The following is a 27284-nucleotide window of genomic DNA, read 5'->3' as shown; positions in this document are numbered from 1 at the left end:
TGCAATTTCTTAATATAGCACAATTATGCTTAAACTCTCAAAAGAGTAGCTCTACGAGCAAGAGTGCTTTTGAGATAGTGAATGGACAACAGCCACTGTTGCCCCACACAGTTGATGGACCTTATGAAGGAAAGTCACCCAAGGCTTACCAATTTGCTAAGGAATGGAAGAGAAACCATGACATTACTCGTGCCTATCTTGAAAAAGCGGCAAGTAAAATGAAGAAATGAGCTAATAACCACTTGAGTTTAGAGTTGGAGATCAAGTTTTTGTCAAACTCAACCCCGAGCAACACAAGTTCATGAGGGGAAGAGACAGAAGACTAGTGCGCAAGTATAAGGGGTCAGTAACCATTCTGAAGAGAATTGACAAGTGTTCTTACAAGATAGATGCTCCGTCTTGGCTGAAAGTGCACCTGGTTTTCCATATGAGTTATTTGAGGCCTTACTATCCAGACAAGGAAAATCCAACCCGAAATGAGCTGAAACGCCAAACCATTACAGCCAAAGCAGGAAAAAAGTCTGTTGAATCTATTTTGGCCGATCGAGTGAAAATGGTTTCCAAGAAGAAACAAAGGCAATACTTGGTGAAATGGAGAGGCTTTGGAGATGCAGAAATCAGTTAGGAACGGGAGGCGGACTTGTCGGCTTTTCAAGACGAGATTACTGCTTATTGGGTAAAGTCGTCGAAGGCGTCGACTGTTCAAGTGGGAGAGACTGTCAAGGTGCGCTCATCCAAGGGTCAACACCTTGATGCCACACTCATTTGTGCCATTTGGAGAGCCAAAAACATTCCCAAGAAGTTGGTGCAAGTGCAAGCCAAGGCCCAAGGCATGCCATGAAGCAGCCCAGCCACAACATGCCACAGACTTGTCTGCCCAGCAACAACTTTAAACCAACTTTTGAAGGGTCAAATGTAATCTTTTTGCCTTGTAAATTTTTATGTAAATACCTTAGTATTAAAGATGTTTTAGGTCCAAATATTGTAATTTTTTTCTTTTTGGAGAATTTTTAAAAATTCATTATGACTTCTCAAACATAGTGAATGTTTCATCTTGCCAACTAAGAAATGGCTTAACAAGCTATATTAAAGAGGAGGTACCCAAGTGTTGAACCAGACCACTTGCGCATTTAAAGTACTCCAACTTAGCTTATGGTAAGACAAGTTTTTTAGTGTTTTTAGTGCATTGTTCAACTATTGTAATGCCTTTCTTTTGATCAATCAAAAGTTCATTTCGTCTTTAAATTGTGCAAAACTTTTCAATTGTTACTTGCTTTAATTTTAGCTTGTTGATTGCTATTTTGTGACTTGTCTCCAATCTTGTGGCTCATCAACCTAACTACTATTGTATTTGCTTGTCTTTGCAAACCTTTTGAGCATTATTGGTGGGCTAATAAAGGGAGTTAACTAACGCCACACACACTTGCACATCTTTGTCAAGGCTTCTGCATTGTCGGTGTATGACACGAAGTCAGGAAGGACGAGGTGACGGATCTAGATCTGGCGGCTGGCATTGTTCCCACCAGAACAGCAACAGCAACACCATCAACACAGCAAATGTGGAGGACGATGGAGGAGAGACAAATGAGAAAGAGAGAGAGAGAGGGAAGAGAGGAGGCGTCTGAAACCCTAGATTGAGATAGCAATGGAGAGTAAAGAAACTCGTAAATTGTAGAGATAGATTGGATAATGGTACTTCATATTTTTGTGGTTTGGACATAGAAAATTCAAAATTAGACTTTTAAGCTGAAAGCCCGTTAAACATTGGAAAACAAAGTAACACAACTTACACTTTATGGACTAAAAATGTAATTAACCCAACAAAAAACCCTTCTCGTTGCATTTCCAGAATATGATCAGATAAGTCATAAAAATTATTACAAAGCATATCAAATTAGCATAAAATACAAAAAACGAAAAAACCTCATGCAGCAAACAATCAAATTCATTTTATCATTTTTTCTGTTTTCCAAGAGAAACTGTTAGTATCAGCAATCAGTTATGTACAACAAAGTGACGGCATATATAACAGATTTTGATCTCATTCCCCAACTCATCATCCAAAAGGTCGGCTACACAAGGTTCTTCCTCCTGAACTCCACCGTCTCAACCAGCTGACAAACAAACAAAACTTCATCGGATATGATGAACGATTGATCTCCATGGCTACTAGATCTCGCCCAAGAGACGCAATCTTAACTCCCCTGAGCCAACAAAAGAGAGATGAAATTGCTCAAATCTTAGTGTAAGCTAAAGCTATAGATCATCACCCACTACGTAGGCAGGTTGCAGGCCCAAAATAAATCTTTCTGCAAGGTCATCGGGTCACCAGCCAACCAGCTTTAAACATGGGATCTCGCTTGAAGTCCCGATCTGTGATGGATTTGGACTCACCCTGACGGCGGAAACACTGCACTCAGCAAGAGGTAGGTTTCAGTAAAATCACTTCCTACCCTAGCAGTATTTTATTTTGATCAATTAAATGAAAATACTCCTTTAATATATATGTATATATATTTTTCCTGGAGAAAATGGTGAGAACACATGGAGATGTTACAGGGCAATAATTCCATTTCTGGTAGAAAATTGCAATTTCAGATGGGAAAAGATGCAAGGAAAAAGAAATGTCTGTAAAGGACAAGTTGATAGTGATTTTGTTCCAGCAGAATATGTTAGATTGTATCCTTAAAACTAATGTACTAATGGTTGCATTAGTAATGGTGTGGTGGGGTGGGGTGGGGTGGGGTGGGGTGGCAGTCGTAGTGTGACAGCATTAGTAAGACTTCAGTCTAGAAAATGTTTTCTTACTTTTCAAAGGAAAAAAACATTTTCTGTCCAAATATGCTTGTTTTCATTGACTTTCATTTTCCGTTGAAACAAATGCTAGAAAAATGCAAAAAAATATTATCCGCTCAAACAAATGGGGCGTAAGGTAGGGAAACTTCTTCCACAGCATCATAATAATATTCTGTTTAAACACTAATTACCAGTATTGTATTGTTGTTTCCGCAGCCATTTTGGTTGATTCACAGAGGCTGTCTATCAGCCGAAATGGTAGCTACCATTATGGAGTTCCAAACAAGCAATAAATGAGATGTCAATATCACCAACCTTGTAACAAACAATGGTATCATCTGGGTACATTGCAAATAGCTTGGTGCCGAGGCGGGCATGACAAGAATCACACAGGCTCTCATCGTTTATCTGCACATGTCGTGATCTTTCCTCCAGCCTTCCCAAACTCGCATCAATGTCAATAGCACGAGATAGGCTATGCACTATCTGTAAAAGAAATTAAGATAAAGTTCAAACAAACCTTACAACAGCACAATTTGTAAAAGTAATGCACATCAAGTCTACAGATGTGGCTGGACTATCTAATAGACTAATAGTACATCAGGACAAAGGAGAAGCTACCACGTTCATGTCCAGAAAAGTTGCAACAATGGCCAAGAAAATCATTTGGTTGTTTTGGGATTGGGGCGCTTGTTTGAGACGACTGGTGTTTCTGCAGTTGCCACCAAGTGGTGGTCTGTTGCATTACTGTACACAACCCAGGATGTGAGAGAGGACATTAGGGGTGGGTTGGTGGAGCTTTTGGGAAGAAAGAATTTGAAATTCAAAAGGAATTGGGATCCAGCTAATGAGAAGATTGGAGGGGCCAGATGAAGACACTTGGAGGCTTCTCAGACACGAAATCTTATGTTCATAAAAAAACCAAGAACTGAATGCAGATTTACAACACTACACGTGGCAAACATAACAGGTGGAAAACATGCACCTCATCACAGCCGAGCACAACCAAATCTTCAGGTATATATATATTGTGGGCAAACACAGCGGACAACACCAATCTCTCTCATCCTAACTCTTCTCTCATATCCTCACCTCGCCAAAACCAACTTTAGCAAGGGTGATGTCTCAAAAACCATACACCTAATTGAAGGACAGGCCATCTGTGATCTTGATGTTGACATCAATGCAAAAATATTCCCCAACCTGTCGAAACTTCTACAGATCCAAACATGTTTATTTCAGATTCAGCTTTGAATGATGCAAATCAAGAACAAAAAGTGTACATATGTGTGAGGAGGATGTAAATCAAGCCGAATCGAAGAGATAATGGAAGAATAGCAGTTGAAATAGAGAGGAATCACAACAACAACAAAAAAAATAAGTTTACAAGAATCGCAGAACCAACCCAGAAACACTCTGTTTATACAGCAAGTGAACCAGTCTGATATGCTGAAAAACCAGGACAATAATCAGTTCGGCCTGATATGTACTTTGAACCAGCTGGTTCGACTGCAATTTTTAACCAAACTTGTAAATGTAGGTGTATAACCGGCTAAGCCAAAACCCAGTTCAACCGGCAGATACAGTACGAACTAACTGATTTTTGAACAATGGTGGTAGTAGTAGTAGGGTGGGAGTGATGGTGGTGCCGATGATTGTGGTTGTGATCAGTGTTATTAAAGGCGATAGGCGCACTGAGGTGCCAAGGTCTCTTGGGGCCTAGGCGCAAGGCAAGGCGCAGGCTTTACCAAAGTGCCGCACACCTTTTACGTAAAATATATATATATATATATATAATTTAATATAAACAAATAATTCAGGATCCAACATAAGCAAAATGAAATATTAAACATTTAAAAATATAAATACTAACAAACAATACTATTTTAACATAGACAAATGAATATTATTTCAAAGTTTAACATAAAACATGAATAAGAAGAGGGGAGAAGAAGAACAAGAAGAGGGGGGAAAAAAACTGATCAGTCCAAAGAAGGATGAGAAAGAGAAGGAGACAAGCGAATAAGCATAAGAAGATGGAAGCAGAAGATCACAGCCATGTGACGAAGAAGATAGCAACGTAGAGAAGAGAAGTAGAGAAGACAATAATGTAGAGAAGAAGAAGAGAAGAGAACGATAGAGAAACATAAGACAAGAAGACAGCAACATGAAGAAGAATTTTTGGAGCCGTTGGATTCGATAACGAAGGTAGGCAGCAGCAATGAGTTCTTCAGAGACTGAATAATGGCTAAATTTTCATCTATCGTTGATTTGGGGCTGAACGCTCAATGTATTGGCAAGTGTACTTAAGAGTAGAAATCTTTTGTAGCTACACCATATTAAATCAACGGTAAGATTTCAAGCAAAACCAATCAAAGCAACAATTAAAAAAATAAAAAATAAAAGCTTTCAAGGCGCAGGACTTGGGCTTTACTGCGCCTTGGCCCAGTCACACGCCTTAAGCGCGACTTACAGAAGTCACCTGGCTTGGAACACTGCAAGGCGCAAACCTTGGGCCTAGATGGGACTTGGGTTAGGTACATGTCTATGTGCACCTTTAATAACACTGGTAGTGACGGTGGCAGTGATAATTGTGTGGTGGTGGGATAGCAGTGACAATGATCGTGGGGTGGTGGCAATGTTGGTGATAGTGGAGTGGCAGCAGCAGTACACCTCAATGGTGGTATCAACTAAACGGTTGGAAATTCATAATTCACCATTAAGGAAAAAGTATATCACTTACAAATTTAGCATATTTTTAAGCAATATGAATTGTCGTTAACAAAACACACTTAATTTATTTTAATGAATACATTCAGTTTGAAGTATTAAATTGGTTATCAAACAACCCCTAAAGATTAGAATGTTAGAAATAACTAAAATTGAAAAGCAAGATAAACCATACATGCAGGGAACCCTTTACAAGTGATGTCTATGAGTAATGATGGCTTACCAAACAAAGAGTGATAAAAGAATGTCAAGATGTGCCAAGGATTAATATGATTTGAGATGTATTAGAAGGATTTTTTATTTAAAAAAAAAAAAAGAAAAGGTGCAGCTTAAAAGATAAATGTACAGAAACCTATGTTAGATGAACACAACTAAATGTATAAAATACTCATGTAGAACACTTGACCCTTGGGTAAGGATATGGGATACTAGTTGAAAATTAACCTAGCAAATTAGCAAACCATGTTTAGTAATTCAAGTTTACCATAAAACTATGCATAAAAACTCCGCATTATGCTTCTATGGCACAAGCACACCATTTTAATTCACAAAATTATTATTCATAATCCATACATTGAGATTTCAAGATAGTGGAGTCATCCTAACCCCAATCTTCACACATTTGAAAAGTTCAACAATTTTTATGGTCATCCAACATCCTTGCCCATACTATTTTGACTTGTGTGTGTCCAAGTTTCAATCTGAATAGTCATGTGAAATAAAAGGAGTAGAGGAGGATGAGGAGAAAGAAATGAGTTGGATAGAGTTGTCTGATTGTTGTTATTTCAAGAGAATGGTGTTCAGAAAAACCCTCTTCTACCCTCCTCTCATTATGAATCAATAAATCGGGTGAAGTTGAAATAAAACATACATCTACTAGACCATCAGGTGCTTGTAACTAGTTATTTTCACACAACATATATATTATTCTTTTAGTATTTCTTATATAAGCCCATTCACTTATAAATTACCAGAAATTATATCCCATATAGAATTCTGTTTGCATTATTATTTTCTTTGGGGTATAATAAAAGAACTTAGTAAAACGTAGAAATAAAATGCTTCTATTTTTTTAGTAAAACATATATTTATTGAAAAAAATCATCAATTATGTATATACCCTCACATATTTATATGCAACATCTGAAGCTGCTAAGGTTGGACTTAGCATGAGCCAAAAGGCACTACAAAAAGGAGAAGGCTGAAATGACAGATGAATAAGTTTGTCATGCTGCAATAACTGAAGGATATATACAGATGCAGCAAAAGATAAAGCAAGAAAAGTAACAGCTCCAAGTGCTTGCATGAAGTCAATTAATAGGATTTGAATCATAAGAAGGCTCAACTAATGCAATTGTGACATACATAAAAATGAAACAAACTGCAGAGGGAAGCATGCAGATACTAGCTAAAAAGATTATCAGTATTAAAATACTGGAAAGAAAACAACATTGACTAAAAAACATACTAGTCCTTGACGATGATGATGCAATCGAGCTCTCAACATTCTTAAAATTGTATCTGAAGCAAGTTGGAGGGGCATATCTGGAGACAATCTCTGCAAAAGAAAACCTCAAAAGTTATAGAGGACCAAAATACTAAAATACCAAAAATACATGAAACATCAGATCCACTGCTCTAGCATGGGATACTTGCCCCAGTCACATGATACGATGAAGTTTTTTTTACCTACTTCGATAAAGTTAAAATAACTTTTAGATGATCAAGGTAACTTTACTATTGGCACGCAATATGCGAGACTGGTGCCTTTATTTTTCTCTGAAGTTTCCAAAGGGGTGCTACTCATGAATACAGATCTACAAACAAACGAAAAAAGCCCTCTCTCCATATTTTGGACTAGATAGTAATACTCTCGAGACCCAAGGACATAGTATATTGTATCTTTTTTAGAGCATCAACCGTGTCCTTAAATTTCTCAAATATGCATGGTATAATAATTATTTTTCTTCATAAGGACAATCAACTGATAGAAGCTCCATCAACTGAAGATAGAAATACATGTGCCAACCTCTGGCTATGTTATTGTGAAAGAAGCACGCTTCCAAAACCATGTTACCTACCCCAACTCCTGAGGAGAACATTACAAAATTACCTTTTCCCAACAGATTCCATTGGCCAATAAAAAATAAAAAGAGAAATGTAGGGTCCATTTGTTTCGATGTAAAATGTTTACTTGAAAAATATTTGATGCATTTTCCATTGTTTGGTTGAACAAAAAGCAAGTAAAACTTTTTTTAAGAAAAATATTTTTCATCATAATCCCAAAAACAAATCACTAGTAAAAATTTCACAAGTCAATTTTTGTGAAGTTCACTCCCAGTCATGATCCCTTGCAACATGATTGACCTTTTCAAATAGGTATCCTAGCTCACTAATTGTTTGATAAAAAGTCATAATGGACATTTTATTGAACCGGAATTCTGCTTCCCGACAATAGAAAATGTGTTTCAAGTATCAACCAAACACTAGAAAATAAAAACAGAAATATTTTTCGTACAAAATTAATTTACATGAAAAATACTTTTTGGTGTAAAATATTTTACGTCGAAACAAACGGAATCATAGAGAACACAGAATATTCCTCTATTGTTTCTAGCGTTTCCTTATTGTCGAGTAAAGGGAAATTAACGTTTGCAATAGAATTGAAATCTCAAACCAAACTAAACCAAGCCTTAAGTCTCATAAAATGGGTTCGACTACATAAATCATTCTTCTCCATTCGACTTTATCTAAGGCCATATCGTTAGTCAAATTAAAGAGATTCACATCTCTATTTACTACACTAGCCCACGTCAATCTAGGTCTGTCCATTCCCTTAATACTTCCATCTATCATCACTGTATCGCATCAGTTCACTATTGTCTCTTTAGTCTCCATTGTATATGACCAAACCATCTCAATCTATTCTCCCTCAACTTATCTTCTATCGGCTCTACTCTTACCCATTCTTGAATATACTCATTCCTAACTCTGCCTTTTTTAGTCTTGCCACACATCCACCTCAGCATCCTCATCTCAACAACACTCATCTTATCTAAATATTGTTTCTTAGTCGCCCAAAATTCCATCCCATACAACATCGCTAGTCTAATAGCCGTTCTATAGAACTTCCTTTTTAGTCTAGTGAGTATTCATTTATCGCACAGTACCCTAGACACACTCTTCTACTCAAGCCACCCCGCCTTAATTCTATGGACCACATCCGCTCCAATCTCCCCAACCGTTGTGATAATTGATCCTAAATAACAAAAATGTTCACTTACGTAGCGCTAGGTCCTCAATCTTCACTTTTCCTCTGCTTCCATTATCATTGTTACTAAAATTACACTCTATGTACTCTGTCTTAGTTTTGCTTATTCTAAATTATTTAAATTCAAGTGCTTCTCTCCAAGTCTCCAACTTAGTGTTAACTCCTTCTCTAGTCTCATACACTAACACGATATCATATGCAAAAAAACATACACCATGGCACATCATCCTGAATATTTATGGTCAACTCATCCATAACTAAAGCCAAAAAGATAAAAACTTAAGATTGATCCTTGGTGTAAACCTACACTAATTGGAAATTCAATTGTCTCTCCAACAGGCAATCTAATAATGGTCACTACACTTTCATACATATCTCCAATCGCATCAATATAACCTTTTGTCACCCCGTTCTTATCTAACACCCACCAAATTATATCCCAAGACTTTCTATTATATGCTTTCTCAATATCGATAAAAACCATATTAATGTCTCTTTTGTTTTATTTTCTCTATACTTTTCTATTACTCTCCTCAAAAGATAGAAACCCAAATTAATTCTCTGAAACCTTTGTTATATCTCGCAATTGACGTTCCATTACTCTCTCCCACACTTCCATTAGATGACACATTCGCTTGATTCCTCTATAGTTGTTGCAGTTCTGGACATCTCATTTATTCTTATAAATTAGCACTAAGATACTCTTCTTCCACTCCTCTAGCATTTTCCTAGTCAACAAAATTTTGCTAATTAACCTAGTCAACTAGGCCACCCCTTTCTTACCCAAACATTTCCAAACTTCAATAGGGATATCATCGAGTCATAAAATCTTATTCGATTTCATCTTCTTAAGTTTAATCTCCACTTTAAAATTCCGAATCCTACAATAGAACATGGAGTATTGGTTTTCATTATTACTGCCTACTTCCTCCCCTTTTATCCTACCTCCATGTTCCTCATTTAACAATTTCTCAAAATAGTTCTTCCATCTCTCCTTAATCTCTTCATCCTTCACCAACACCTTAGTATCCTCACTCTTGATGCACTTAACATGATTAAAGTCTCTTGTTTTCCTCTCTCTTATCTTAACAAGTTTGTATATCATCTTCTCTCCCTCCTTACTATGTAGTCTAGCATATAGGTCATCATAAAAATTAAGAATCATGACCATTATCATCCCCTTCTCCCCACATCTCTCAATTCGAGTGCGGCCTTGTCCCGCAGCATGGCATGGCATGGCCTGGCCTTGGCCAAGAACATCGCATGCCACGGCCTTGACAAGCAATCCTGTCCCTCGGGTAATTGCCATTAGGTTTGGCTTTGATAGGACGGCGCGGCTGCTCCGTTGAGCCGCGCCACGGAATCGAGAGCTCCAAGTGGGCCATTTTTGGTAAGCAGAACTGGCAATGCGGGATGAACCGGACAGCGTTGCCCAGCATGCCAAGGCCGGCATGCCAAGGCCGCGGCCGTGGCCGGCATGCCAAGCCACGGCGTCGCCCAACATGCCAAGGCGGGCATGCCGTATAATTGTCAACAATTAGAGAAAGTGCTTCAAAAAAGAATATTTAATTCTTCGAAGCAAGTGATGAACCAACATTTATGTGCTCATGTCAGTGTGTGCGTGAATACGCACATGCACACACAAGCGCGAGCGCGCACACGTGCACACACACACACACACACACAGAGAGAGAGAGAGAGAGAGAGAGAGAGAGACCTCTAGAACTTGCAAAGGATCCAATGATTCTCCATGATTGTGGAGCAGACGAACTGCAGCTTTAAACATGGGCTCTTTACCATCTTTTGGATCCAGATACATTTCGAGCAACCTAAGGTGATCAACCCACAACAGAATTAACAGGCAAAACAACATTAACATTTAACATTCATCTGTGTGGAGAGAGAGAGAGAGAGAGAGAGAGAGAGAATCAACTGCATATAGGCATCAGGCCGACCAATCTCCGCACAATATTGTTCGGCAGCTTCACTGTCCTCCAGCTTCCTGACAGATGGTTGAAATAATATGTAAATGACCAACAACTCATTCTTCACAGAAAATCATCTTTTATTAAACAGTCATGAGCTATGTTCCTAAACTTTATCTCGTGTTGAAGGATTGCAACTGCACATTTTTTAGAATAACAAGATATACATGCCTCTATTTAATCACTTTGTGCCAATCTTGTCTTGAAGTATAAATGGGTTATTTGCTTGACTGCATCATAACTAAAGCAAGTGATTTCCTAGAATATGAAAAGCTTTTAACTTAAATGTTGGAAAACTTATTGCTGCCTTTTATTATTCATTTAAAATTCAATTACTCGACAAAGTGATTGCAAACTTACAACGCAAGGATTTGAAGCACCAATGTTTCCTGGCCAAGTTTCTTGTAAAGAATAGCCTGTCACAAAAATGTGGACATTATATCAGTACTCAGAAGTATGCAAAGCCAGCTTTATGGCAATGTGAATGCATCTATGCTTGCCCTTACAGAAGAGCATGATGGCAATAATGAATCTGTATAGAGCTGCAGGCATGACTACCGACTCATTATACAAAAAAGCAATCTATGAGACAAAGGGGGAAGAAAAGTTTCAATGGACCTTTTCCAACCATAACTCTGACCCTTCAATCAAGTCAAGGACCTCTTCTGGATCATATAGTTCTGAAGACTGTAAAAAGATCTGCAATCTTTCTCTAATATGACTTTGAAACATTGACATGTTTGTCTCTTCTAGATTTCCTGCTTCAGAATTTTGAGAGGTACTAGCTGTTTCAAATGCTGATTTAGCAAGCAAGAGCGCATATGTTGTGTGGAACTGAGTGTCTTCAGAATCTTGATCTTCAATCAACCACTGGAGATATCTGCATCAACAAAGTTTGGGATATTAAACAAAATAGCATGAGAAAAAAATCGCTTAAACATAGAACAGGAGCAAAAGAAAAAAGATAACAGATCAGAGAATGAAACATAGTTCCTCTCTTTTCTGTACTTTTTCCTTTTCAAATTCTTTTTTTGTGCTTTAATCTCTCTATATTTTTTTCTTTATGTGCCAAATAGAAAATGATGGGACTCGAATAAGTCTACTCCATACTAACAGGAAAACAGTTAACAGAACTGAGAAATACCAAAATCATTAAGAATGATCATTTTGACCAGGAAAGTTCATGAATAGTTTCCAAGGTGACACATCAAAGAGTAATCTACATATTTATTTTTTTTCTTTTTGATAAATAAACAAACTTTATTAGAAAAGCATCAAAGTTGATGCAAACAATACAAAAATCAAGCCTAGAGTAATCTACATATGTACCCACTAACTCATACTTGCAACCAGAAATTTGGAAGATCTACAAGGCCGCAGCCCTGACTAGAAACAAAACTAAAAAAATTAATTAATTAATTAATTGGCATTGATTCATTTTTTAAGTTATCGTTTTTCAAGTTTTCAGAAACAAAAATAATAAAAAGTTCAAAAACATCCATTCTTTTCATATCATGTTTACATTAGCAGTTGCGGTAACAAATCAAACAAACACAGAAGATAAAAGGTACTATCCCATTAAACAAACTCAGACAATAACAGATGCTAGCCCTTATGTTTGGAATTTTAACCATCCAAGTAGCTCAAAAAATGGAAGAAAAAAAAGACTGAAGGTCATAAAAACAGAATTATGACAGAAAACTGCATGGGCTTTGCTATTATGAATTACTTTCCAGAAATAATGTTGCAGATACAATAACTTAGGAGGAGCATACCTTTGCAGAATTTCAACCTTCTTCGGATCAATAGCAGAAATTACTTCATCTGTAACAAAAGTTACATTAAAAATAAAGGTAGCAAAACAGGAAAATTATTTTCCAAGTAAAAATAACATATGCACATCATTATAACTATTTATTAAGCATGTCCCAATGGTTAAGTGATAGAGGTAGACTATTTCAAGAAATATAAATCACATGCAGAAATTCTAAATTATATTTGCAACAGAACACACACACACACACACACACACACACAAAGTCGTAATCCAAAAAAAGGACGAACCATATACACTATTAAATAAAAAAAAATTTGCTCCTGTCCTGTGCATCCTTTTTTCAGGCACTTAGGCATTTAGATATGAACTCTTGCAGCTATGTTCCAAATCTTCTCACATTCAGTACAATTATTCTTAAACCAAAGGAGTCATATAATATTGAAAAGTAACTACCAACTATGAATCTTTCTTATATACACTTTTTTTTTCCTTCTGTCAATAAATAAACTTCATTTATTCGCAACAAAAATGGGTGTATTGCAAGTAAATTTAAGATCTAATTATATATAGACAGATCTTGTTGCATTCCTTCCACTTTTTGAAAAGTAACTAATCACAGATTGTATAAAGCAAAAAATAAAATAAAATAAAATAAAATTAATGCAAAACCAGCAATGTGATCTCATGGTAAACCCATTTTATTTTCCCTCTTATTGGATAATACAAACACCAATGATGCCTGAATGGAATGGCAAAGACAAATGAAAATACTGTGCCAGGAGACTCTGTGAGCGAATTACCACATAAAATATATTTACATATATATGAAGACCTTTAACAAGTATTGGGCACCATAAAAAGTACCACAAAACAAATAAAAGCAGCCAATGAAAATGGAAAGTAAAACAACCAAAAACTTTTAAGATTATGAGGCCTGCCTGGTGAAAGCTGATCAGTTCTCTCTGATGTTAATACCCGAACAGCAAGTGCCTGGTCAACATCTGCAATCTAACATGAGAAACCAACATCCTATCAGCCATTGGATTCATGAATCACAGCAACTTTTAACCATTATAATTATCAACAGAACTTGATCAAAATAATTATGCATACCCAACCAATATGTTGCAGTACTAAATCTTGATCAGATGACTTCTCAAGTATCTTTGACGCCTCAATTGCAGCAATCTCCTTGCCGGAAATATGATTATTCAAGGACTGCTGTGAGTCCATTTCCACTTTAGGGTCTTTCCAGTGGCCAGATGAGTAATTTCTTGACAAGATACGCCATATAGCAAGAGCCTTAGAGCTCATCCCTTTACTTGCATACAGGAAGGCAAGCGTCCGCAAATTCCCGGAGTCGTTCAACAAAGTTTCTAACTCCTCCTGCACCGCCCATTGAAGTTGTATGGTCATCCTTCAAGCAGGCTTCTGACTGGCCTCCCGCTTTGAAATACATTGGAATGTAACATTCCACTGTTTACAAACAACTGCACATAGTGCATTGTCTTGAGGCCTACATACAAACTTGAACCTAACCCAACAACTAACACAACACAATATTTTCAAACCCGGAAAAGAGTAGGAGGCTAGTAGGAGGCTATAATTCACATTGCAACTATTGAAATCCACTAAAGATGTTTGCAGTGAAAACTATTCTCCTTATCACTGCAACTTATCCCAATCAGAAAGTCACAAACTTGATTAAGATCCTTTTATTTTCCCTAAAGAAAGAGATAGATATTCTCAAAATCAGTGCAATTTATTTCCTCAGCGTGTTCTCAGTCAACACTAACTCTTATGTTTTTTAATGCAACTTGTAGGACACAAACAATTGATTTTTCTATAAATTAAAAATACTTCAAATATTTTTCCATTTTTTATCTGTTCTTTTGTTCATAATATTAAGGGGAAAATGGAATCACAGTTCAAGACTCTGACCCAAAGAGTTTGGCTACTGATGATGAACCACTCTCTTCCACATCTTCCTCAATAATCCCGGGTTTGAAAAATATTGTGTGTGAGATCACAGGTCAATCAAGTGACCCAGCACTTCAAAATGCTGGAGTCCGTTTTGCAGGTTCCTCGTAAGTATGGATAGTAAACTATGCAGAGTATAAGTACCTTAGGGGTTACAAGTCAATAAAAGTACAAAGCAAAAGGAAGATGTCACATACCACTATACAACTGTTCTCAGAAGATGCAAGCCTCTCCATATCTTCTACATGATTTAGGGCTCTATAGAGGTACATCAGAAGAGTGTCAACTCCTTCCTTCACCAAAGGAGTCAGATCTTTTTCCCGAGAAACATGTAAATACCTGTAGTGAAAGAAGGGGAGGTCAAGAAAAGCTTTAGCAACAATCCACCTCCACTTAAAGACAATTTAACATGAACCAGTAATATACAACTGTTAAACTTGCAAGCCATTTTGGTGATATGCTAAATACCTGGGACTGTATTACAAGGCCGTTTGACAAATCTTTTAAATAAGATTATTTGGATTACAGCTTTGGTGGAAGGTGTTTGGCATAACTTATTGCATTCAACTTATATGCTTAATGAACTTAATTTTAACAAACGAAAGCTTGATTTTTCCAAGCTACCTGGGAGTGCTTTTCCAGCTTAAATTTTTAAGCTTTCGAAAGTTGGACCAAAAGACTCCTCAATATTTTCATAATCATGGGCGTACTCCTTTAAAAATTGCTAGGTTTAAAAAACTATGGCCATTTCGGTATTTATGATTTAAAAGGCTACTTTTTGGATTATTTGCCAACACTGTCAACTTTTCCAAATGTCATCCAAAAGTTGCACCATATACTTTTACAACTTATTCAAAGCATTTTCAGCCTATAATCTAAAAATTCATAATCTCAATCTAAAGGTAACTTTTAGGTTTTTCCAGACGGCTTATATTCCACGCCCCTTTAAGAACAAAAAGCAAGAGGAAGAATATACACCTAATGATGTTTTCTATTGCCGATTGCAGTAAATCATCTCTATTTGGTGGATTCAAAAGAAAAGCATCATCTACTGCAGTCTCCACCCCTGCTTTTTTAAGAAAAATAGCTCTTTGGATGGCCATCAATCCATCATCAACAACATTTTCAAGTGGAGAAGGAGGAGGGTGCAAGCCCCAATACCGGTTCCGTGGCACCTGAAAATAAAAACTTAATCAATTTTAAATCAAAGTTCAAAAGCATTGATATGAGTTTATCAACAACTAAACAGCAGAAAGAAGGGGGAAGGGAGGAGATAATTAACAGAAGTAAACTAGATGAAAGTAATTAAAACATACTTGCACTGCAATGTGCACCACCCCAAAACTTACACTCAGTACATATACCAAATCCAGCTAAGATAGCATCTTCCTGTTTCTGTTCTACTTTGAAATCGAGTAATTTCACAACAAATTGCCCCAAATAAGACCAGTCATCAAATATTTAGATGCAAAGTTATGTAACAGTGGAGTACTCCACAACATGAAAAGTACCAAGATATACAATTTCCTCATCTCTTTCTTAAATGCTATCACTACTACTTATCCCACAAATTTAGTAAAGTTCAAGGAAGCCTTCCCTTCTTACATACTTTGAGAAAAGACCAAACTCTTCAAGAGTGTATAAAACAATATTCCAAGCAAAACCAAGCAACTAGAGATAAAATAAATCTAAGAGATAAAGGACAAGTTCACATTATGTTGGGTTAAGAGCCCCTGAAACCATTTTTTCATATCAAATCAACCCATCGATTATCTTTTCAATTTCATTTAAAAAGAAAAAGAAAATGGTGAGCAAGCATGCAAGTGCCTATGTGGGAGAGAGAATCCCCCAGTCACAATATTGTTGGGATATACTAGTATGGAAGGTGGTGTGGGTGCCTCCTGATTGCAATAAGAGGATACTGGGGGGGGGGGGGGGGGGGGGGGGGGGGGGGCTCCAACTAAAGTAGTTCCCAGTTGTTATGTACGAGTGAGATTCTCTAACAATGTTTGTATCACATGAACTCTACAAGAATTAAATTAGAGCTTCCCTTATGCAAGATTACCTAGATATTTTGGTTTGAATGACGGTAAAAATAAAAATAAAAAAAAGGGAAGTTCAAAAGTATTCAAAGTGTTTGATTAGATTCTAGTGATAAAAAGGGCTTTGAAAAGTTCCGTAGAAGAAGAAATTCACAAAGTAAGAAAAAGAAAGGGAAAGAAATGAACCATAACCATGAATCATGACTGCTATCCCCATTCAAATCAACAAAAATTTCCGCAATCATTCATTAACCAAGACAAAGCATTCATTGTATTTAAACCTCATCTTACATCAAGGGCACAAGCAAAGTTATGACCAGATGGAACTCAAATTTTGAAGAAACTATTTAAGTTAATAACAGGCTGGATTAAAGACTCACAACCCAGCTCAAGTTAGAACTCAAATTAAATAGACACTTTTAGAAAATACACTCATAAGAATACTTAGTTTCAGCAAATAAAACTTTTCCAGAATCCTAGACCAACACAAATAATAACTACCAACAATAGAGCAAGTAACAAAACCTCATAATAAAATACTTACTTTTAACACCAATCAACATGTAGAATTACGAAGAAACTCTCAAATTAAAAACTAGTGAGGAAAAAAATCTCTATGAAGCATTAGTTCACAGGTCACTGCATCAATCATTATCTGCAATTAAGTGTGACAAAGCATAAGAAACCTTTAGTTTATGCAAGTGATGCACGATTTCCTAGTTTAAAACACCAAAGAAACCATGAAACTGAACCAAAAGAGAAAAACAAAAACAAAGTATAGCATAAAAACCATTCCTAGTTTGGTATTAGCTACTAATAATTTGTCAGAAAGAAAATTTTCCAGCCAAATTTTCTGATCAATAACTAGCACAATCAGCAGCCTTGTGTTGAAGCAATATCACAAGCAAATATAGTATATATCGTGACCATAGAAATAAGCAAAAGTAGTATATACCAGCAATGACCACCGATTTGGGTCTCGCATGATAAATGGGAATATTTCAGAAGGCTGCATAGTTTCTGACAGCAAGAAGTGATTTACTGCTTCCTCAAAATGCAAGTCAAACAGCAAGAGGAAACCCACTTGAGCATGAACAAAGGACAGCATTTCCTTTGTCATTTCACCTTCACTTTGAAGCTCCTCCACCAAGGAGATGGCTTCCTCAAAGTTCTTCTTGCGCAACAGGTCTTTGATTTGTTCTTCCGACAGTACTTTCCCATAGCAAATAACCTGGCAATAACATAAAACAGTATGATTTTCCAAACATTCTACCACCCTAAGTACTAAATATACTAATAACTAAAACTGCAGGAAATACCCAACAGAACTTATTTATCACGAGGCCTCATTTTTTAAGTACAAGAGACCAGTATTGTGAACTTACAGGGCACAAGGATAAACAGCCAACATATAAACTGGTCTGCAAGTATAGTTAATCTAAACTAGATTGTTAGAGTTGTTTGTTTTTCATATTATGCCAAAGGTAGCTTTGTAATCTCATATCGCACTAATATAAATACATTCTGAGGTGCAGAGTAGATGATAAAGCCCTAAACTTATTTCTCTGCTCTTCTTCTTCCTTCTTCTCTTCTTACTTAACCCTAATTTTCATTCAGATGATTTAACCCAATAACCCAAAAATACCACTACGCATGCTGAAACACATAAAATCCATTGATATATAAACAATTATTAGTTAAAACAACATTACACTGAAAAAACATAAAACCAAAAACAAACACCACTTCAATGGAGTAATAATGCCCTTGAACAACTTTACAAATGCCGAGGTTAGGACAGGAAATGAACTGAGCCCGTCATGAAAACATGATCCCATTGAAAAGCTCACTCATCAATAGACAAACCAAGCTTAAGCACTCCCTCGGCTTGACTGAGGATTCCCGTATCTACTCATAATTGACATGCACAATGCCGCCTCAACTCAATCGAACAGCCTCCTAAATGAATGTTTCTCTGCCTATTCTTGTCCTCCGAGAACTAACACACACTCACTCTCCGGCCAAGTGTGCCCTTTTCATGACATTTGCTCAGTCTTGCCATGGTTGGCTAAGCAATCTCCACCGAGAAAAGGTCTCCAGAATCCAAAAGGCACCTCGATGCTACCAATGTTGCCTAGGTTGGGAATAGGGCCTAAGAAGCCCCTCTAGGTTGGTGTCATGGTCATGGGGCATTTGACCTCTGCTCGGGATCACTAAAGGATCTATGGCTTGGAGACTACAATTGAGGGGTCATCGAGGAGATTCATCATCCGCTCCCTCAAAGGGGCTTGCACCTTCACCAAGGTTCTGAAAAGCGGTTGCGGTCGCCGTAACTGTAGCGGTGGCGCGGTTGCGGGGTATAAAGGCCATAGTGTAACGGTTGCGGTAGCCGGAACAGTGAATTTTTTTATTTTTCGCACAATTTGAAAAAAACTTACCGATACGCATATTTTTTTTCCATGATCATATTTATTGGGTTAAAAATAAATATTGACCAATTTTTGTAAATTTTTACGTATGATCCAATATATTTCATATTTTTAAATCACTATAAACTTAGTTTTTTACATTTTATTTTAATAATTAATAACTTTATATTATACAAAAAAACAATCACTAACTATTATATATAAGATAAACAATGACAAAGTAAGAGAATAAATAAGAGCCTAAATATATATATATATATACACATATTTTAACCAAGCTAAATAGTTAATGACCACACTTATTATTATTATTATTATTTTCAAACAATATATAGATAGACACAAACAAACAAAATGGTTGAATGATAGCAGTTGAATAGAATAACATAGGTCTTACAGCTTCAACAAATCAATAACATGTTCTTCATCTTCCCTCTTCTTTCTCTATCTCTTGCTCCATTTTCTCTCTTTATCTTCCCTCTTCTCTCTATCCCTCTTTCCCCATTTTCAGCTTTTTTTTTTGTATTTTTTCGAAAGAAACAGTTTGAAACCGTTACGTAACGGTGCGTAACAGGCCGTTACAGCTGTTACGGCACCGTCACGACCGCTACGGCAGCCGCTACGGCCGACACACCTGTGAATCTCAATCACTCTGCAAAAGCGGCCGTAACGGGTGGCGGTAACCGCCAAAACTGTTACGTAACGGCGTTACGTAACGGCTGCGGCCGCTTTTTAAAACCTTGACCTTCACCGATCTTAGAGAGAGAGAGAGAGAGAGAGAGAGAGAGAGAGAGAGAGAGGAGCCTCTACAAGAAGACATAGCCAGACTTGACCAAGAAATGTGATACCTCATTAGGCGTATCATACTAACCATTATAGCTTCTTTTTATTACCTTTTGATGATAGCATACCTGCCCACTACACTCCTCCAACCCCCAAGGTCTAAGCGGAGGTACAATTGATAGTTGAGAAACCATCAAATTGTTGAACCAAGGCAGTCAAGCCACATGTGTTTGAGCATAAGACTTTGTGCAAAACTGAGCTGACCCCCATGGTTCTACAATCCTACACAAGGAGACCACCTCCATGCATGTAGATACACAATCAACCCTCAACTTCCTTTGGCAAGTTCGAAAGCCGTCTCTACTGCCACTCTCCCATCTTCTAAGACCGCCTCAACTCTAATTAGTGCTTACCATCTTCCCAGAAGACCCCACTCTAGCCACCTCAGAGCAACCCTCCATAGTGAGATTCTAAGGATGCATTTGTTATGAAGAATGCTAGTTTGACGACCAACATCCAACGTCAGGGTAAGAGATGCCTAGGAATGATTGGGAATCAAATATTCCCATGCTAGTCTAGATACATTCAAAAATGTCACAAAAAAAAGGGTTCTCTGTCACTGTGATATTTAGTTTGACTATATACAACAAAGAAAGAAAACAATTAAAGAATAAACTTTCAAAACAATATATCCTAAAACAGAATTATTTAATTTGGGGTTGAATGGGTAATGCCTCCTTTAGTTGTGACTCTTTTGCCTTGTTGGGGGAGTGGTCGCCCTAGGCAGCGAAAGAAGAAACTTTGGGAGCCTATGCCCTTGTGCGCCATGTGCTGTATTCGCCAGAAAAACTGGTAGGTCATTTGAGGGTAATTATCATTCTTTCTTTGTATTTTTTATGAGAAAATATTTTCCCTTTTGTATCTCATAATTTTTTTTTTTTTGGGGGGGGGAGAGGTGTATAACTTATATATGCCAATGGATATATAAGCTCAGGGCTTCAACAAATACTTTGCAGCCCATTCATTTTACACCTTTAACCATACGCTTATTTTCAAAAATATTGCAACAATAATTTCAGCTAATTGTTCTTGAGGTTACAACTTTAATTTAAAGTTGGAATATTGTTTTCACTGTTATACCTTTTTTTTGTTTAAATTATAAAATAAAATAAAAAACGATAATTAGATTTATTTTGTATAAATTAATAAATTTAAAGGTTAAGGTGAATGCATAACACAAGTCGTATACCTCTTGTGAGGCGAAGCATAAGCCTCAAGGCATAAGTATTTTCAAAGTTTTAATTTTTATATTTAGTAAATAAATGAAATACTTTAAAATAGTAAAAGATATTTAAAATTAAATAAAGAAATGTCAACACTTTTTTCCTCAAGGCGTCCAATATTTTTGCTGCAAAGAAAGAAGTTTTCCCTTAATGAAGGTGAAATCGATGCTCTTAGTTTCAATTATTGAGTTTCTTACTTGAACCTTCAGAGTGTTCTCTTTTTATGTTTAAACCACGTATTAGACTAAAGTTCAACAACAGCCCAAGACAAGGTATCCATACGTGTAGTCCTCATATGCTTATGTTTAAAAGACAGAAGCAACTGAGACGCATGTCTCAAAATGTGATGCACAAGCCTTCTGGGAGTGTTGCTTGAAAATAAAAACCTTGATATGTTTTACCATAGCCTAGCCTCAATGCAAGCCTCAAATAACACCTTCTAAAACTCTGGTATAAATAATTTATTTTAATTTTTAAATTACAATACTAAAAATAAAATTAACTTTATCAATGATCAACTTATTTTCTAAACATTAAATGGCTTAAGGCATATGGTTGTCAAATTTCCTTTCATATTTTTAATTTTGATTACAATGGGAATCAGAACACCCACCACCACTCCCCAGATTAATCGGATTCCCACTATATGAAAGTTGTCACACCAAGAACACATGACAGTCAGCAAACATGGAATAAACAGCAATGGGAATGGGATCCCCAGTCCCACACTCGATTCCTGTCAATCAAACACGCCTTAAATTTGTCATCCCTTCTCATTGGTTCAAGCCAAAGAAAAATACAGGAGGCATCTACAACTTGGGACTCCTTTTGTGATCATCTATGCATATGAGCATCCACTTAAAACAATTTACTAAGAAAATCCAATAATATACCAATACATAACCACACCTTCAATTAGCCCATTCAGATGCCCAGAGCAACTATTAACAAACAATTAACGCCAACTATTACCAAAGATCAATTGGTTTACTTGCATACCTTGGATGGTGTTGCTACAACAATAAGTTGCCCACCCCCATTTTCATCTGCTACGACACATGAACCAACTTCTTCATCAGCAAAAGAAACAATTTGAATACAGTTGCCCGATCTTTTATGATACAGCTCCATCTTCCCATTCCTCACAACAGCTACACATGAGGCTATCTCCCCAACAGAATCTGGAGCACGACGGAATATCAAACTTCCACCAACCGGTTGCCCTTGTGCATTAACAATGACCCCCACATTGTCCACCAACAACAACACGTTGTATTCTTTCAGCAACAATTTGAGTCGCGGACTAGCTGGATCGGGAAGTGAAAATATCAAGCCACCTAGCCCGGTAACACAAGAATACAAAAAGTACCCACTTAAACTACCAACGATTATTGAATCATCAAGCCACACCATGGTTTTAACCCCATCAACACATTGAATTTCTTTCAAAATTAGAAAAGACCCACCATCACCACCACCGTCACCATGACTGTCACTCCTCCCAATTCTAAGCTCCACCAACACCAATCTCCTACCGGTCACAATGGCGAAAACACAATTACCATCCCTATGAAGCTCTGATTCTTTTACTTTCAAGCCATTCGATCTAATCCCACTAGCACCACCAAGTTTCTGTAACAACCTTAGGCCCGTTCTCGAAAACTCCGACGAACTAGCACCGCTACTATCTCCCCCCACCAAATCAGTACTCTCCGAAACACCGCTCCGAACTCTCCTGGCAACTACACTAACCCCTTTGAAAACCCCCAACTTCCTAACTGGTTGACGCAAAAGCAAATCAACAAGAAACAAAAACCCACCTGAAAGCACCAAAACCTGCCCAACATGATCAATTATATGCACATAATCCACCGATGACACGCTCACCGAAGTGTATCGCAGAAAAGAAACACTTTTTGCAGGCACAGAATTGTTATTGTTGTTGTTGAATTGATTCGAATTTTGGGTATTTGAATTGGGAGGTGAATTAGGGTTTAGGGAGAGCAAGAGAAGGGTTCCGGAATCGGTGCCGGCGAAGATTAGGGTTTGGGAATCGGAGAGGGTGGAGAAAGCGAGGGATCGAATGGAGGAAGAGAGAGAAGAGGGATTGATGTCTGCGAGTGGTTCGAGAACTGTGCGAGTGGTTAGTTGGAGTTTGGCCATTGAAGGTTAGAGAGAGGGAAGGTCAAGGGTTTTGGGGAGATGTTAGGGATTGGTCTTCTTCTTCGAAGAAACCGCCATTGAAGAAGTGGTGAGAGAGATGTGAGATTTGCGTGCGAAGTGGGAAATGAAATAAGTAGTTGAGAGAGAGCTTGAGCGCTGTATTTTGGAAATCGGACCCTCCATCGACCCGTAAAAGAGACTGCTTGCTTGTTTGCTTTGTTGGTCTGGATGTTATAAATTTGGTTCACTATTACGCCACTTTTGTTTGGACAGTTAGAAAGGAAATTGAGATTGGTACTAAAGTGGGATTGTTAATATTGTATTTATTTTGAGAGATAGGAAGGATATTGATAGTGAGTTCTGAATTAGGATGGGACAAATTGGTTTGGAGGTTTTTTTTAAAAAAATAATTAATAAAATAAGATTTCATATTTAAATTATAATTATTTTATTTTTTCTTTGATAATTATTAAATTAATTATAGAAAAAAAAATTTAAAAATTAATTAGATTAAGTTAGTTAAAAAGTCAAAAAATCAATTACAATAGCCAAATTCCCAAACCAACCCTATGGGCTCTTTTGGAAAGTGAGTTGGTAGTCAAAAGTCAACTTTTAACTCATTTTTGATCACATCATTTCTTACATTTTTTATACATTTTTTTTTAAAAAAATCAAAAAAAATTAAAAAAATCAACTTTTAACTATCTTTCAAAAACAACCCATGCCATTTTGAGGATTTAAAGGCTAGTTCCATGAACCTGCCTTTAGGGATGGCAATTTAAACCCGACCCGACGGGGACCCACCCCCGACCCCGATTAGAGCGATTTTCGCCCAAAAATACTCCCGACGGGTTGGGGATGGCATTCGAAAATGAATCCCCGATAATTTTCAGGGCGAGGACGGTGATATGTTTCCCAGCCCCGGCCCCAGCCCCATTCCCGTTTCCTCAAAGTAAAATTATTAGGGCAAACTTCACTTTACCCCCTTATGGTATAGGCCATGTACGGATCACCCCCTGACGTTCGAATATCACCACATAACTCCCCTGTGGTTGATGAAATGAAGTGCACAGTTAACACCGTTTACATCAGAAGTAAAAAGACTATTTTACCCTTGTATATATAACCTTTGTTTAACATTTCTTCTTCAACAATTGTGCATTTGAGAAGAACAAGAGAGAGAACTCAGGGTTTTGAAATATGAAATTAGGGTTTTGATTTAACAAATTAATTTAAACAACAAAGACATGCCATGTTCTTTCTCCTTCTCTCTCTAAAATTACAACCCAACCATTCATCTACCTCTACTCACACTTATCATATTATGAGCGATTCAAAAGGTCGAAAAGGAATTCAATTCCACCGAACCAGAACAAAACCATTATCATCATGATTCGGCAGTCGAAGATCACAAATGGGTCTTGATCGAATCAAATTCTAAGTTCAAAATAGAAATGGGTTTGGATCCGAACCCGTTTTACGCCGAATCGTTCGTCGAATGGGATGTGCGAGCACCATTAGAGGTGATATACGAAGTGTGAGAAAATGATCAAAATGACAATGTCTTGGACGAGAAAGAATAGAGATACCCATCACTGTGAATAATTTTAGGAATTTAGTATTTAGATTTTCAATTGATTTGTAGAATATTGAATGATTGGATAATATATATATATATATATATACACACATTTACAGGTTATAAATATACATATATATACAAATTATATATATATATATATTATTCACTGTGCATATATATGTTTGTGATACAATTTGCAAGTTTATATATATATATATATATACATTTACAGGTTATATATATACATATACATATATATACAGATTATATATATTATTCACTATGCATATATATGTTTGTGATACAATTTGCAAGTTTATATATATATATATATATGCATGTATGTATGTTAGAGTTGGTGATTCAAATTTAACACCAAACATGTATGTTACAGGTTATATATTTTGTTTTCCTTTTTATTTACTTGTCATAATTTAACACCAATTGATTTGATCAAACTTAAACATTTGTTTGTTAAACATTTGCAATTGATTACTTTCATTGGGAGTGGTTTGATTATGGAGTTATCGGTGGGAGTTTGTAATTTTACTCTTTTTTTTTCTTCTTCTTCTTCTTCTTCCGGGTAGAGATTTCCAAATCTGGGTTTTGAAAAATGAAGAAGAAAGGCTGCTTTGGAAATTGGTGATGAAGATGAGGGCATTTTAGTCATTTAATTCGAAAGAAAAATCATCTTGCCATGACCAATTGCACAACCCTCACATGTATTGCACAACCTATTAGAATAGATGGAAAAATTAACTGTGCACTTCACTCCATCAACCACAGGGGGGTTAAGTGGTGATATTCGAACGTTAGGAGGGTGATTCGCAAATGGCCTATATCATAGGGGGGTAAAGTGAAGTTTGCCCAAATTGTTATTATAACCCTCTCTGTATATATGTTTGTGTCTCTATTGTTAGGTTCATACTCATACTCACACAAATACAAACACATCGCCTCTCTCTAGCTACTGCTCCCTCACCTTCACCGTTCGCTTGCTCTTCCCTCACCGCCGACCTCCCTCCTCTCTCACCGACGTCTCCCTTCTCCCTCACCGACGTCTTCCTTCTCCTTCATCGGCTCTCCCTCTCTCAAACCGATGTACGCGTACGAAAACGAACCAAATTTCATTCTAATTTTCACCCCCCAATCGACTCTCTCTGGTATGATTTGCCTCTCTCTTCTATCAACTGTTCGATTTGCCTCTCATTTTCACCATTTTCAACTCACCGATTTCTGCTATTCTCTAAATCTTTCATATCTGTTTGGTAAAACCCTAGCTCTTGATTATTTATTTATCTATTTTTTTTTTTGTGTGTACAAATCTTATTTTAAATAAAGGATATTTGTGTGTGCTCTGTATGTGTGTATATATCTGTACATATTCACTCGATTCTTCTCTGAGTTTTGCTCTGTTTCTCACTGTGTGATCTCAGATCCTCTAGGTATGTTTTGTTTCCAGATCTCTTTCTATTTGATATATATATACACATAAAGCTGTATGCGTGTTTATAAAGTTGTAAATCTGTGAGCTGTGAGTTGTAAGCTGTAAGTTGTAATTCTGTATGTGTATAAATCTGTAAGCTATAAGTTGTAAGTAACTCTGTTTGATATAAATTTGTATGTATGGATTGGATTGGTAAGTTGATCATTTTGTTCTGTGAGCTGTAATTCTGTGATTTTGTTGCTTTAGTTTCTGGAACACTATTGTTTGATTGATTTTGTTCAATAATAAATCACTTTAATTATAACAATTAGTTTGAGAAACATTTTATTTTTTGTTTTCATTTTCCTGTTGTTAATGGTTCCATTTGCAATGTTTTTTTAAGCTTTGACAACTTTGTGTTAGGTTTAACTGTGGTTGAAGCAAGTTTGTTTCATTTTTTTCGTGGCATCTGAAGAAGGTATATGATGAATTATCTGCTTTCATGAAATGACATGTTGTCATAGTTGTTTCATCACTATTAGTTGGATATTGGAATTGTAGCGACCCTGTTTTTTTTTCTTAAGACATTATTTATTATTATTATTACTTTATTTTATTTTTTACTTTATTAACTGTGAGGATACATGAGAATTTAATGTGGTATTTAATTAATTTAATGTGTTATTTAATTATATGTAATTAATCCGAATATTGATAAATGTATATTGTTTATAAAGAAAAGTGTTTATATATTGATAAAATATATATCATATTTATATTTATATATGTTGTATTTGTGTTGTATTTGTATAATAATAATTTATAACCTTTTTGTTTAGATATATATATATATATATATAGGAACCCTCTAAGTTGCCTATATAATTTATGGTAGTAGCACTAGCGCAGCCGAAAGCGAGAGAGAGTGACAAAGAGAAAGAGAGATTAATCAAAACAGAGAGAGGGACAGCGGGAGAGAGAAGAGGAAAGAAGAAAAAAAAAAAGATGAGGGTTTTATTTTGGTGGCTTCATTAATT

The 27284-nt window shown here is 36.5% G+C and overlaps 1 protein-coding gene across 2 annotated transcripts; it reads right to left on the bottom strand.

The window, feature by feature from the left end:
* Positions 1 to 1812: 1812 nt before the first annotated feature.
* LOC114256958 (vacuolar sorting protein 3-like) lies at positions 1813 to 23457 on the bottom strand. 2 transcript variants are annotated; one of them, XR_014350199.1, is made up of 15 exons: positions 22076 to 23457; positions 17537 to 17812; positions 15518 to 15714; positions 14737 to 14878; positions 13673 to 13945; positions 13498 to 13567; positions 12558 to 12606; positions 11401 to 11662; positions 11143 to 11198; positions 10731 to 10799; positions 10515 to 10626; positions 6995 to 7084; positions 3782 to 4011; positions 3112 to 3282; positions 1813 to 2410 (listed from the first exon to the last, which is right to left on the bottom strand). XR_014350199.1 is itself a non-coding variant. In XM_082904455.1 (14 exons), exons 1-14 carry the CDS (start codon positions 23237 to 23239, stop codon positions 2318 to 2320), a joined length of 3024 nt encoding a protein of 1007 aa, XP_082760581.1. In that variant the 5' UTR covers positions 23240 to 23457; the 3' UTR covers positions 1813 to 2317. The 2 variants fall into 2 exon arrangements, 1 of the variants encoding a protein (XP_082760581.1); XM_082904455.1 differs by lacking the exon at positions 3782 to 4011.
* Positions 23458 to 27284: the final 3827 nt, after the last annotated feature.

This window comes from Camellia sinensis, chromosome 14 (genome assembly GCF_055761805.1).
Source record: "Camellia sinensis isolate YWXY chromosome 14, ASM5576180v1, whole genome shotgun sequence".
Taxonomy (NCBI): Eukaryota; Viridiplantae; Streptophyta; class Magnoliopsida; order Ericales; family Theaceae; genus Camellia; species Camellia sinensis.
This window is presented reverse-complemented; position numbering and strand designations above follow the sequence as displayed.